Source organism: Raphanus sativus, chromosome 1 (genome assembly GCF_000801105.2).
Source record: "Raphanus sativus cultivar WK10039 chromosome 1, ASM80110v3, whole genome shotgun sequence".
NCBI classification, from domain to species: domain Eukaryota; kingdom Viridiplantae; phylum Streptophyta; class Magnoliopsida; order Brassicales; family Brassicaceae; genus Raphanus; species Raphanus sativus.
In genome coordinates, this window is record NC_079511.1 from 8,165,820 (window position 1) to 8,179,377 (window position 13,558).

Below are 13,558 nucleotides of genomic sequence, written 5' to 3' on the forward strand. Positions count from 1 at the left end.
GAAAAGTTTAGAACTGATGATCTCGACAGTGATTGAGTGAGCCAATAAGATTAGATCTGTCAACAACATTAAACATTTCTTCGGACAGTGACGAAAGAAAGAAGAGAGATCATTAAGCAAGCAAAAGCGAAAGTCAGATCACAATCACAAACAAACTCTCGTATTAGATTATTTAGATTCCTTTCTCGCTTCTTCCTCTGTCGGCAGATTTCGAAATTCATAGGGCTCTCTGCTCGAATCAGGGGTGTTGCGTTTGAGTATTGATTTGCGTTTGTTGTATCGATCGATTTCGTTTGAATACGTAAACAAGAAAGACACTTGCGATTTGGTTTCCCAGTTCACGACCTCCAGTCGCTACGTCTGGGGAGAGTCAGAGCTCTCAACTTTGTACTAGCTCTCACCGGAAAACTCCTCCGGTGTGGATTATACAATCTCGTTTAGCTAAGTACAAGTCTATCGTCTAATCTACTCTCTTCCTTGTATGCAGGTATCGATGTGATACAAGATACGTAGACGATCGGAAACGGTCACCGAGCTTACACCAGAACGTCGCTGTGTCGCGCAAGCTCGCCGGAGAAGATGATCGTACCTTCCTCTTCAGCTGATCTTCTTCTTGTAACCGTAAGTCGTTATCTCGACTTATCCTCTTGACCGTTCCTTGACTTATATGGAGAATGCTTTCATTAACAACTCAGCCCATCAACAATCAGTCAGACCAAGTCGCAAGCCCATCTCTAAGATGTTTGGGCTTCAAGGTCAAATGACACAAAGCCCACAAACTCCACCTTGTCATGACCTTAACCTTCCTTGTCTCTCTGCCGACAAAGAACTCGAAAACCCTAAGCGAAGCTCTGCCTCAATGACTTCTGCTTCTTCTCCATATCTCTGACTCTCGACTCCTTTGATTCCCACCACAGATGAATCAAAAAACCTCTTCACCTCAAACCGAACTCTCTCGACAACTGAAACACCACAAGACTCCACCTTGACCACTCAAGTTTCTCAGAATCTTCAATGCTTCACCTCCTCATCAAGATGAGAACTCTGATGCAGTAACCATACGAATCTCTCAGGATCCTCTGCTTCAAGACTGCAACCTCTTACAGGTAAAACTCTCAAACCCAAGACCATTTTTACAAATCTTCGATAATTTCTGTTTCCTTTAGAAGTAGTAGACCACACTAACTCACTTCTTCCTTCCTCCTCTTTCTGCGAGATGCAAATTATCGAAAGACATCTCAGAGGATCACAAAGCTCCTTTAGTCAGACACCTTGATAGACACCAGAGCCTTCTCCAGCGTTTTTCCAGGTACTGACTTCGTTAGAATATCTGCTAGGTTGACCGTAGTATGAACCTTGACCACTGAGACTGAACCATTAGCAATGACATCTCGAATGAAATTGAACTTGGTATGGATGTGTTTAGTCCTTTCGTGGTAGCCTCCATTCTTAGCCAGAAAAATAGCTGACTGAGAATCACAGTTGACCTTTACCGCGCCTTGATCGTAGTTAAGATCTTCACAGAAACCCTTAAGCCACAATGCCTCCTTAGCGGCTTCATTTAGAGCCATATACTCAGACTCTGTAGTAGATAGAGCTACTATGGGTTGAAGCCCCGATCTCCAACTCACAGTATTGTTTCCTACTTGAAACAAGTACCCTGTAACTGATCTCCTTCTGTCGAGATCAGTTGCATAATCTGCATCACTGTAGCCTTCCACTCTGAATCCTTCTCCCTTCTTGAACCACAAACCAAAATCTGTAGTTCCACGAATATATCTCAGAATCCACTTTACCGCCTCCCAGTGCTTTCTTCCTGGATTTCCCATAAACCTACTGACCACTCCTACTGCGTGTGCAATGTCTGGTCGTGAGCCAACCATGGCATACATCAGACTACCGACTGCACTCGCATAGGGAATATCTACCATAAACTGTGGTTCAGTAACCTCTTCCTTCTCATCCAAACTCTTCAGTTTGAACTGTGCTCCCAAAGGTGTAGTAACTGGCTTGCAATCACTCATGTTGAAGGTTGAGAGCACCTTTTCAAGGTACTTTCCCTGAGACAGCTTCAAAGTTCCTTCCTCACGGTTCCTTAGAATGTCCATTCCCAAAATTCTTGTAGCTGCTCCTAGATCCTTCATTTCAAACTCTCGGCTGAGTTTATCCTTCAGATTCTGAATTAAATCCATGCTCTTAGAAACCAGTAGCATGTCATCCACGTAGATAAGAAGATAAATCCTTCCTGTCAACTCTTCACCACTTATGTAAACACACTGATCATAAGGGCTTTGCCTGAACCCTTGATCCTTCATGAATCCATCAAATCTCTTGTTCCACTGCCTTGGCGACTGTTTAAGTCCATACAGAGACTTCTTGAGTAGACAAACCATATCTTCTTTTCCCTTCACTTCATAACCCTCTGGCTGTTCCATAAAAATCTCTTCCTCTAGAGTACCATTTAGGAAAGCCGTCTTCACGTCTAGCTGTTCCAGATGCAAATCTTCATTTACTACCAGAGACAAAATGTTCCTGATCGAAATGTGCTTGACTACCGGAGCAAACACCTCGTTGTAATCAACACCCTCTACCTGAGAATACCCCTTTGCCACTAATCTCCCTTTATGTCTTGGTGGCTCAATGCCGGGGATTCCAGGCTTCTTCTTGTAAACCCACTTGCACCCAATCACACGCTTCTTATCTGGCCTTTGAACTAATACCCAAGTCTCATTCTTGTTCAAAGAAACCATCTCGTCATCACTTGCTGCAGTCCAAAAAACTCTGTCTTTAGACCTCATAGCCTCCTGATAAGACCTCGGCTCATCCACCTCAATATCTTGAGCTGCTGACAATGCGTAAGCCACAACATCAAAGTCATCATACTTTGATGGCATCTTTGTCTCCCTTCTCTTCCTATCCCTTGCTAGGATATAATTGTCCAAATCCTGCTCCTCTGCTTCTGTTGAATCCACAGTAACCTCCTCCTCCTGAGCAACAGCCTCACCCTGTGAATCTGAAACAACTCCACCTGAAACTGAACTCTCTGAAGGTTCTGATCCTGAAGTAGACGCCTCTGAGTCATTCTTACACGGAGATGGCCCTTTAATCAAATCTGGACTGAACGAAACACGCTTCTTGTCTTGTTTCAGCACACCTTTCCCTATATTCAATCCATTAGTTTCTCCAGCTTCCACAGGTTTAGTAACTCCCTGTGAGTGCTTTATTACTTCCTCCTCATGAAATATGACGTTTCTACTGATCACACACTTCTTCTCTTCAGGCAACCACACTCTAAAACCTTTGACACCATCCGGATAACCCACAAAGTAGCCTTTAACCGCTCGTGGGCTCGTCTTTGCCTGTCTTGTATGAACATAAGCAGCTGCACCAAACCTCCGTAAATGTTTAATTCCTGGTCTCTTGCCTGACCACAATTCTTCTGGCAACTTGTAATCTGTAGCTGAGCTTGGAGATCTGTTTATCAAATAAACTGCAGTGGAAGCTGCTTCTGCCCAAAATTTTTCCTCCATTCCACTTTCTGACAACATACATCTGACCCTTTCCATAATGGTTCGGTTCATTCTCTCCGAAACACCGTTTTGTTGAGGAGTATACGAACATGTGCGATGTCTTTTAATCCCAAACTTCTTGCAGAAACCATCGAAACGATTGTTGCAGTACTCTAGACCATTGTCTGTGCGTAGACACTTCACTTTTCTTCCAGTCTGAGTTTCCACTTCCTTCTTCCATTCTTCAAATGTTTCGAAAGCTTCATCCTTAGTCTTTAGGAAATAAATCCAGACCTTCCTAGAATAATCATCTATGAAGGTGATGAAATATTGTTTTCCTGCAAGACTAGGAACCACTGATGGCGCACCCCATAAATCTGAGTGAACGTACTCCAAAACCTCCTTTGAAGTATGCTTTCCTTTCTTGAAACTTTGCTTGTGAGCTTTCCCAAACACACAACTTTCGCAAAATTCCAACTTCTTAATGTCACTTTCTTCCAAGTAACCTTCTTTAACCAATCGCTCCAAACCTTTCTGACTGATATGTCCGAACCTTGAGTGCCACTTCTTTGTACTGTCGATCTGAGAACTCACAATTGCAGAACAGCCTTCACCTCGTAGAACTGTTCCCTCTAGATAGTATAACCCATCTGTATACTTTCCAGATAGTACTTCAGCTCCATCCTTGTAGAACTTTACTGAGTAATCTCCTCCAACGTAGTTGCAGCCAGCCCTCTCTAGACACCCATATGATATTAAGTTTCTACCCATCGTAGGCATATACTTAACATCCGTCAGAATCACCACAGATCCGTCATGCCTCTTAATGCGAATCTTCCCAACTCCATTTATCTCACTGAACGTATTATTCCCCATTAAGACTTTCCCTCCACTGCAATCCTTAAAGTCAAATAATAAGTCTCGATTAGGAGTAATATGCAGACTTGCTCCTGAGTCCATCACCCACTCATCTCTTGTGTCTTGAATGCTTGCTGTTAAGATCAGCGGTTGGTTCTTAGAACTAGCAACATTCACAGAACTAGTGCCTTTGTTTTTTCCTTTATCAGGACACTCGCGCTTCCAGTGCCCTTCTTTCCCGCAAATGAAACAAGCACCTCTCGACTTACTGTCCTTCTGCCTTGAAGAATTTCTGCCTCTACTCTTGGACCTGTTCCTCGAGTAGCTACCCTTCCGATCACCTCTGCCTCTTTCGCTAACATACAACCCTTCTGCATCGGCTTTAGACTTTCCCAAAAGACCTCTCTCTCTGAGTTCAGTCTCCTTTGCGTAAGCAGTAGTAACAACATCGTTCACTGTAAGAGTATCCTTCCCACTCCCATACTTCAAGGTGTGAACCAGAGGTTCAAACTTGGGAGGAAGCCCTGTGAGAATCTGAATAGCTTGATCTTCATCAGAGATCTTAATGCTCAAACTCTCTAGATCATTAACCAACTTGAGGAATATGTCTAGATTCTCCTCTATACTCTTATGTTCGTCCATCTTGTAGCTAGCAAACCTTTGCTTGAGGTAGATTCGATTTGGAAGAGACTTAGTCTGATAGTCTCTTTCCAAAGCTCTCCAGATACCCAATGCTGTAGTTTCTTTCATTACTTTCCTGATTATCTGATCACTCAGACTCATCTGAATGAGACTCCTTACACGCTTGTCTTTCGCTGCTTTAGTTGGATCTGGCTTGACATCTTTCTCTGACTCTGACTTTTCTGCATCTTCTTCTGATGCAGTTGGTTCTTCCTCAAGAACGGAGTCCAATCCCAAGATTTCAAGTGCACAAAGCATCTTATGCTTCCAGATTGCAAAATCCCCATGTCCATCGAACTTATCAACTTCAAACTTCCCCTTCGTAGGCTCCATTGCTCCCTGGCTTGCAGTCTTGATCAGAAACCGAAAACCAGAAGCAATCACAGACTACAACACCCTCTCAAGACGACTGTATCAACCAGTCTTGAATCGATCTACAACAGCACAATCGCAGACGAGTACAGATAAGTTTCGAACCTTAACCTGAACCTTCTTTACTTGTTGGAGATGCTTCTTCTTGACTGATCTGACGCTTGAGACTGCGGAATGATCCAACCTGGCTCTGATACCACTAGTTGCGTTTGAGTATTGATTTGCGTTTGTTGTATCGATCGATTTCGTTTGAATACGTAAACAAGAAAGACACTTGCGATTTGGTTTCCCAGTTCACGACCTCCAGTCGCTACGTCTGGGGAGAGTCAGAGCTCTCAACTTTGTACTAGCTCTCACCGGAAAACTCCTCCGGTGTGGATTATACAATCTCGTTTAGCTAAGTACAAGTCTATCGTCTAATCTACTCTCTTCCTTGTATGCAGGTATCGATGTGATACAAGATACGTAGACGATCGGAAACGGTCACCGAGCTTACACCAGAACGTCGCTGTGTCGCGCAAGCTCGCCGGAGAAGATGATCGTACCTTCCTCTTCAGCTGATCTTCTTCTTGTAACCGTAAGTCGTTATCTCGACTTATCCTCTTGACCGTTCCTTGACTTATATGGAGAATGCTTTCATTAACAACTCAGCCCATCAACAATCAGTCAGACCAAGTCGCAAGCCCATCTCTAAGATGTTTGGGCTTCAAGGTCAAATGACACAAAGCCCACAAGGGGTTTAGAGTAAAACCGTGGAGGATACGGCGACAGGAGAAGGGGAGAGATGAGGAGGCGGAGGGTAGCTAGAAGGAGATTGTTGAGTTGGATATGGCTTCTCCTCGCTTCTTTCTCTGTCGCTGGATTGGTTCTCTTTATGGTTCAGCATCGTCATCATCATCAACAACAAGATCCATCTCAGCTTATACTTGTATGTCTCTCTATAAATTAAATCTCTTGATTGTCTTAGTTTTTTTTTTTTTTTTGGATCAAAGATTTTGACTCTTAGTTATTGGTTTCTTCTTATAGAAGATTTACTTGCCCTGGGAATATTGTGGCTGTCTTATTGACATTGTTTGTTTGTTTTTTTTTGCTCTTAGTGTCAGTGTATAATAAGATCATAAAACAGAGCATTTCTCACGTCCCATGTGTGAAAATATTCAAAATTTCTTGAATAATATTTGTACCTTTACGTCTACTGTTTTGTATTATATTCTTGACATTGATTGATTGCCGATAATTTGAGAGATAGAAAATATTCAAGGCGCTTTATACCATAGTGTAGAGTTGTAGACACTAGACAGGAAGATTTTGTATTAAGCTAAGCTCTTTAATGAAAGTACATGCAGTAGTTATATCAAAAATTGCTGATGTTTATGTTAATATCATACCAAATATACATTATAATGAGTGTTCATGATGTTTGCGTCTTTTGGAGAATTGACTCTGATCTTCTTTTTATTTGATAGGAAAGAGACACAAGCACCGAGGACGTATCTCCTCCTCCCCGTTTAAACTTCACTGAAGAGGTAACAAGCGCTTCCTCGTTCGCTAGGCAGTTAGGAGAGCAAATGACGCTTGCCAAGGCTTATGTTTTTATAGCCAAAGAGCACAACAATCTTCACTTAGCTTGGGAGTTGACTTCTAAGATCAGAAGCTGTCAGCTTCTGCTCTCAAAAGCTGCGATGAGAGGCCAACCCATTTCACTAGACGAAGCTAAACCCATCGTTACCGGTCTATCGACTCTTATCTACAAGGCGCAAGACGTGCATTACGACATAGCCACCACGTTGATGACCATGAAATCTCACATCCAATCCCTTGAAGAGCGTGCAAGCGCAGCCACTGTTCAAACCACATTATTTGCGCAATCGGTTGCTGAGGCGTTACCAAAGAGCCTCCACTGTTTGATGGTCAAGCTCACATCTGACTGGCTAACCGAGCAGCCATCACGCCGTGGACTAGCGGAGGAGAACAGAAACTCGCCTAGGCTTGTTGACAACAACCTCTACCATTTCTGTATCTTCACTGATAACGTGATAGCCGCCTCGGTTGTTGTTAACTCAACCGTCTCTAATGCTGATCATCCGAAACAGCTTGTTTTCCACATAGTGACGAATCAAGTGAGCTACAAGGCTATGCAGGCTTGGTTTCTAGGTAACGACTTCAAAGGCTCAGCTATAGAGATCAGGAGCTTAGAAGAGTTCTCTTGGTTGAATGCTTCTTATTCTCCCGTTGTTAAACAACTTCTGGATACAGATTCAAGAGCTTACTATTTCGGAGACCAGACAAGTCAAGAAACGAATCCTGAGCCCAAAGTGAGGAACCCGAAGTACCTGTCATTACTAAACCATCTCAGATTCTACATCCCCGAGATCTATCCTCAGCTAGAGAAGATCGTGTTCCTTGACGATGATGTTGTCGTTCAGAAAGATTTGACTCCACTCTTCTCCTTGGATCTGCATGGGAACGTCAATGGAGCTGTGGAGACATGTCTTGAAGCCTTCCACCGTTACTACAAGTATCTAAACTTCTCGAACCCACTCATCAGCTCAAAGTTCGACCCGCAAGCATGCGGATGGGCCTTTGGTATGAACGTTTTCGACCTGGTCGCTTGGAGGAAAGCGAATGCGACTGCTAGGTACCACTACTGGCAAGAGCAGAACGTAGAACGGACGCTTTGGAAGCTGGGGACTCTCCCTCCGGGTCTATTGGCTTTCTATGGTCTCACTGAACCGCTAGACAGAAGGTGGCATGTGTTAGGTTTAGGTTACGATGTGAACGTTGATAACCGTCTGATCGAAACGGCTGCTGTGATTCACTACAATGGTAACATGAAACCTTGGCTGAAGCTGGCTATAGGTAGGTATAAACCGTTCTGGTTAAGGTTTTTGAACTCCAGTCATCCTTATTTACAAGATTGTGTCACAGCTTAAAAAAACAAGAAAACACTTTTGAGACATTGATTTTCTTATACACTTTGAAGATTCTTTTTTTGTTTTCTTTTTTGTAATATTGTAGAGATCTCAGAAAATTTGTCAATTGTCATATTCAGATTTTCTCTGAAGGCTGTTCTTCCCTGTCTTATGGTCTAAAGAGACATTCCACACATTAGAGAGTGGTTGAATAGATTTCATGTATACTTATTTTTGCCAGTACAAACTTTATATGTAAAATCATGCTGCTATCACTTGCTCTAGAAGAACTTATGAAATGTTGTTACATTTGATTGGTACATGACATTTGCAATTAGGTTATTTCCCAGTTAACTAAGAAATTTCCAGTTTTAACTTTTACTACACTTTTTAATTAAAATGTGAATTTTTAATTATATAAAAAGAAACTCCATAGTCACCAAACCAGCAACCGTGAAACACATATAACACGTTGTTGGTAACTAGTATCCTCCTCACCCGTCAGCCGTCACCACCAACTTACTTATATTTCCCACACAGCAAAACTATATATTATAGCATCATAACACAAAACGAGTAATCAAACAATCAATCACTTGATTCACTTACATAGCAAATAAAGAGAAAAAAAAAAGACAAAACCATCTACTCTGTAATGGAACCCAAACCCGAAAACGACGCCGTTGCATCACCACCACCACCATCAGAATTCGAGAAGAACCAAAAACATTACCAAGAAACCATCGCCACGCTTCCTCACCAAAACGGCTGGCGACCAAAAGACCCATTCGTCGAGTACGGCGGCCACTGGTGGCTCCAACCTCTCCTCGAAGGCCTTCTCCACGCCCAGAGCTTCTTCAAAGCCCGGCCCAGCGACTTCTTCGTCTGCAGCTACCCGAAAACCGGAACCACGTGGCTCAAGGCCTTGACCTTCGCGATCGCGAACCGGTCCAAGTTCGGTGACGACGAGTCGACGAACCCTCTCCTGAAACGCAACCCGCACGAGTTCGTGCCTTACATCGAGATCGACTTCCCGTTCTTCCCGAGCGTCGACGTCCTCAAGGACGAAGGCAACACGCTCTTCTCCACTCACATTCCTTACAATCTCTTACCGGAGTCGATCTTGAAGTCCGGTTGCAAGATGGTTTACATATGGAGAGACCCCAAGGACACGTTTGTCTCAATGTGGACGTTCGCTCACAAGGAGAGGTCTCAACAAGGAGATGTGGTTAGCATCGAGGAGGCTTTTGATAAGTATTGTCAAGGCTTGTCTGTATATGGGCCTTATCTGGATCATGTGCTGGGCTACTGGAAGGCCCACGAAGCGAACCCGGAGAAGGTTTTGTTTTTGAAGTACGAGACGATGAGGAGTGATCCGTTCCCGTACGTGAAGAGGTTAGCTGAGTTTATGGGGTACGGTTTCACGGGGGAGGAGGAGGAAGGAGGGGTTGTGGAGAGAGTTGTGAAGCTTTGTAGCTTTGAGACTTTGAAGAATCTTGAAGCTAACAAAGGGGAGAAAGATAGGGAGGATCGTCCTGCTGTGTATGCGAACAGTGCGTATTTTAGGAAAGGGAAAGTTGGGGATTGGGAGAATTATTTGACGACGGAGATGGTGGCTCGTATTGATGGTTTGATGGAGGAGAAGTTTAGAGGAACTGGCTTTCTTGCTTCAACACAAATATGATCTTCTTTCGTTTGTGATATAGTCTGCTTCTTCTTATCCTTTGTATTGGGTTTATTATAGCATGAGTTGCTTTGTTGTTTAATGTCTTTTATCATTTATATGTATCATTTTTTTCCTAATTTAATGCAACTTTTCTTTTTGAGATGCAAAAGTGGGTACAAAACAGAGCAACCTCTGTTTATAATTTTTTTTTTGTACAAGGAGAATAAACATAGCTTATAATTGTTTAGGCAATAGTTGGTCCGACCACGTAGGTATCTTTAATAGAACGGAGAGTACAACACACAACACTTTAACGAACCAGTTATTGGAAGTAGAGACTTACAAGACGTTTAAAGAAACACAGTTGATAGAGAGAGAGATATGGGCTTAGCGAACAGTGATGATCCCACCGGGAAGGTTTCGACGCAGCTTCTCCATGAACCATACGTGTTTGTGTGAAGTGAAGAAGATATATCCGATCACCAATCCGCAGAACACACCAGGTCCGAAGGCTATTGCAGCTGCTATCCAGCTCAACACTTCTTCTGACTGTGATGAGAATTCCTCGGACTGTTGTGAATCTCCCGATGTTGGTTCCGGAGCATGGATCTGTCCACAAATTTCCTCAAGACCGTAGAGTCCAAGGTTGTCCTCGAAGGAAGAACAATGTTGGCTTTGAAACTGAGTGCTTCGTGGAACCGGACCTTGGAGAAAGTTGTGGGAGAAGTCCAAGTAGGAGAGGAAGGAGAGCCTGGCGAGATCACGAGGAATAGTACCCGAAAGCTTATTGTGAGAGAGGTCTAGTGCCTCGAGATTTGCTAGATTTGCCAAGGACGAAGGGATACTGCCTGTAAATGCATTTCTTGAAAAGTTGACATGAATCAACCCCTCCAACATGCCAACTGATTTAGGGATCCGTCCAGTGAATTTGTTTCCAGAAAAATCGATGGCTTTAAACGCATATAAGATCCGTGGAAACTTTGTGTCTACACCTTTATACATCATATCCATTGAATCGTCAAAAAGGTACTGCCCCATGTGGACATTGCACAAGTGCTTGCTATCATTTACGCACACAATCGACATTTCACGCCACTTCACAAAATAATTTTGTGGAAATGTTCCATTGAAGCTATTGTGCGATATGTCAATGACTCGCAGACTTGGAAATCTAAAATGTGAAGAGATTGGACCGTAAAATGCATTTGATCCGAGAAACAGAACACTTAACTCTCTCAAAGAATTCAACCAAGATGGAAACATGTCCTTAAACTTGTTCCCTTTCAGATTCAGATATTCCATAGAGTAGCAGTTGATCAGTGATTTTGGAAGCTTCCCCGATAACTGGTTACGGCTAACGTCTAGCGTTCGTAACTTGGTGGCATTGGTAAAGATCTCTGGAAGGGATCCACTCAAGCTGTTGTTTCTTAGAAGTATATCGCCAAGAGCAGTGAAATTCATAAGACATGAAGGAATGGATCCGGAGAGATGGTTGTTTGACAAATCTAAGAAGATTAATGATGTAAACTTACAAATCCATCGGGGTAATGATCCATGGAGTGAATTTGAACCAATATCAACTTGGCTTGATCGTTGGAATGAATATGAACTAAGATCATCAGAGTGACTTCCATTGACGACAAGTGATTCCTCGGAGCTGCTGAAAGAGTTATGAGAAAGCTTCAAGGAAGACAAGCCCCACAAGAAACTCGGTGCTTGACCTTCCAACTTATTGTAGGAGAGATCTACCAACTGGAGGGAGACTAATTTGGACATAGATCTTGGGATTGACCCAGTGAAATTGTTGTGACTAAGATCTAAGGACTCGAGTTTGAGAAATCCAGATATAGATTCTGGGATTGGTCCGAATAAATTGTTAGAAGAAAGATCTAGCAAGTATAACTCAGATGATGTATTCCCAAACTCTAAGGGTCCCTCGAACTGGTTTCCACTCAAAAAAACCTTTTGTAACAAAGGAATCATAAACAGAGATGTAGGGATATTCCCGAGAAAAGAGTTTCCAAACGCTGCAAATACCTCCAAGTTATGGAGTCCACTCATGTTAGATGGAAGCTTGGATTTGATGTGGTTCTTAGAAAGGTCTAATTCGGACAAGCTGGTTAAATTTGATAGTATCAGAGGTAAATCTCCGCCAGACAATTGATTTTCTGAGAGGGTTAAATGGGACAGCTTGTTTAAATTGGCAAATGAACTAGGAATGTTACCACTCAAGTTGTTTGATTCCAATCTCATAAATGTTAGCTGGTCTAGGTTGCCAATTGAAGGCGGAATTTCACCTATCAAGTGATTCCCACCAAGATCAAGATGTTTGAGATGAGAAAGGTTTCCTAGTGAAGAAGGAATCTCTCCGCTGAGATCGCAACTGGAAAGGGTTAGGTTCTGAAGATGATGGAGTTTTAAAAGACTAGTGTTTGCTTTCAAAGAGCCATTGAGATAGGTGTTCTCAAGGAAGAGTGATATCACCTCACCGGAATTAGCGTTGCATGTGACACCATCCCAGGAACAGTGATCACTACTGCTTGTGTTCCACGAACTTAAGGAGGTATAAATATAAACATCTGGGACTGAGACTGGTGCATTGAAGGGGAACTCATTTTTGAACTCCAAAAGAGCATCCCTTTGGTGCGTAGGAGAAGCAAGAGTGTTGAATATAAGGGAAAAGAAGAAGATGAAATAAGATCGACTTGGATTCATCATATATCCTTCTTTTTCTTCTTTCTTAAGTTTGTGTGGTAAGTATTGTGTAATGCAATGCTTATGGGGCTCCTCTCTTTATATAGCTTTGGTTCCGCAAGTCTTGCGTCAACTCTTGTAAAATTTTTCAGTTAATTTGTCAAAGTCTTCCGTTATCAATGACTTGTCCCCACACTCTCCCCCACTTGACTCAAAAGGACCATTGTTTCATTCTAACCTCTCCCTTGCGGCACGCCATTATTATTTTAAACCACTTAAATAATTGTGATTTTTTTTTTTTGCAGATTGAACTTCACGTCTCGAGGAAAAACCTACGTCAAGTAATCATAGTGCTTTCCCTACATTGCCGAAAATCTCAGAGCTTATCTAAATTCTAGAAGTTAAGTTGAAAGGGTTCTTACATGTTAAAAGCAAGTAAGAAATACTTTACTTCATTGTCCTACTCGTTTGGATAAGACGCATAAATATTTTTTTTTTCTTAAAGGACTCATAAAGATGTATAATGTATTGTAAGAGGTGGTTGATGAACTTTCGGAGATGGGTCTCCGAATCCCTACATGTTAGGAGAACATGAGCTATGTAACGGTCTTGGTTGGTATCTTAAATGATATATTGATATGGGACGTAAGATAAAAAGAGATGGGCTGTTCTAGGCTATGGCATGCCTCAGGATCGGGGCATACTATCGATGAAGGTTGAAACAGATCGTACGCACACTGTTAAGATGATTGATGAACCTCCGGGCTGGCCTACCTTTCGATCAGCAGTGTTTCCGTAGTCTTAGAGAGCAGTTTGAATATGTTTCTGTAGTATCCCTAGATTCCAAATGTCCGTGCGGATCTCCT

General features: G+C 42.6%; 3 protein-coding genes across 3 annotated transcripts; 2 read left to right on the top strand and 1 right to left on the bottom strand.

Moving 5' to 3' along the window:
* The first annotated feature begins 4 nt into the window (after positions 1–4).
* Positions 5–8,604, top strand: LOC108839961 (hexosyltransferase GAUT11). Its single transcript, XM_057009052.1, has 3 exons — positions 5–240; positions 6,154–6,348; positions 6,887–8,604. The coding sequence occupies exons 2-3, from the start codon at positions 6,205–6,207 to the stop codon at positions 8,351–8,353; spliced, it is 1,611 nt and encodes a 536-aa protein (XP_056865032.1). The 5' UTR covers positions 5–240; positions 6,154–6,204; the 3' UTR covers positions 8,354–8,604.
* A 244-nt stretch (positions 8,605–8,848) lies between these two features.
* LOC108846410 (cytosolic sulfotransferase 17) lies at positions 8,849–10,167 on the top strand. Its single transcript, XM_018619672.2, has one exon. It carries the CDS (start codon positions 8,988–8,990, stop codon positions 10,014–10,016), a length of 1,029 nt encoding a protein of 342 aa, XP_018475174.2. The 5' UTR covers positions 8,849–8,987; the 3' UTR covers positions 10,017–10,167.
* A 97-nt stretch (positions 10,168–10,264) lies between these two features.
* On the bottom strand, positions 10,265–12,730 carry LOC108846312 (receptor-like protein 30). Its single transcript, XM_018619575.2, has one exon. It carries the CDS (start codon positions 12,714–12,716, stop codon positions 10,386–10,388), a length of 2,331 nt encoding a protein of 776 aa, XP_018475077.1. The 5' UTR covers positions 12,717–12,730; the 3' UTR covers positions 10,265–10,385.
* Positions 12,731–13,558: the final 828 nt, after the last annotated feature.

Excerpts from the sequence above, each read along its gene's own strand:
- LOC108846312 (XM_018619575.2), bottom strand. The coding sequence starts at position 12,716 with ATGATGAATCCAAGTCGATCTTATTTCATCTTCTTCTTTTCCCTTATA.
- LOC108839961 (XM_057009052.1), top strand. The coding sequence starts at position 6,205 with ATGAGGAGGCGGAGGGTAGCTAGAAGGAGATTGTTGAGTTGGATATGG. Across the intron at positions 6,349-6,886 it reads ATCCATCTCAGCTTATACTT|GAAAGAGACACAAGCACCGA; the intron begins GTATGTCTCTCT and ends TTTATTTGATAG.
- LOC108846410 (XM_018619672.2), top strand. The coding sequence starts at position 8,988 with ATGGAACCCAAACCCGAAAACGACGCCGTTGCATCACCACCACCACCA.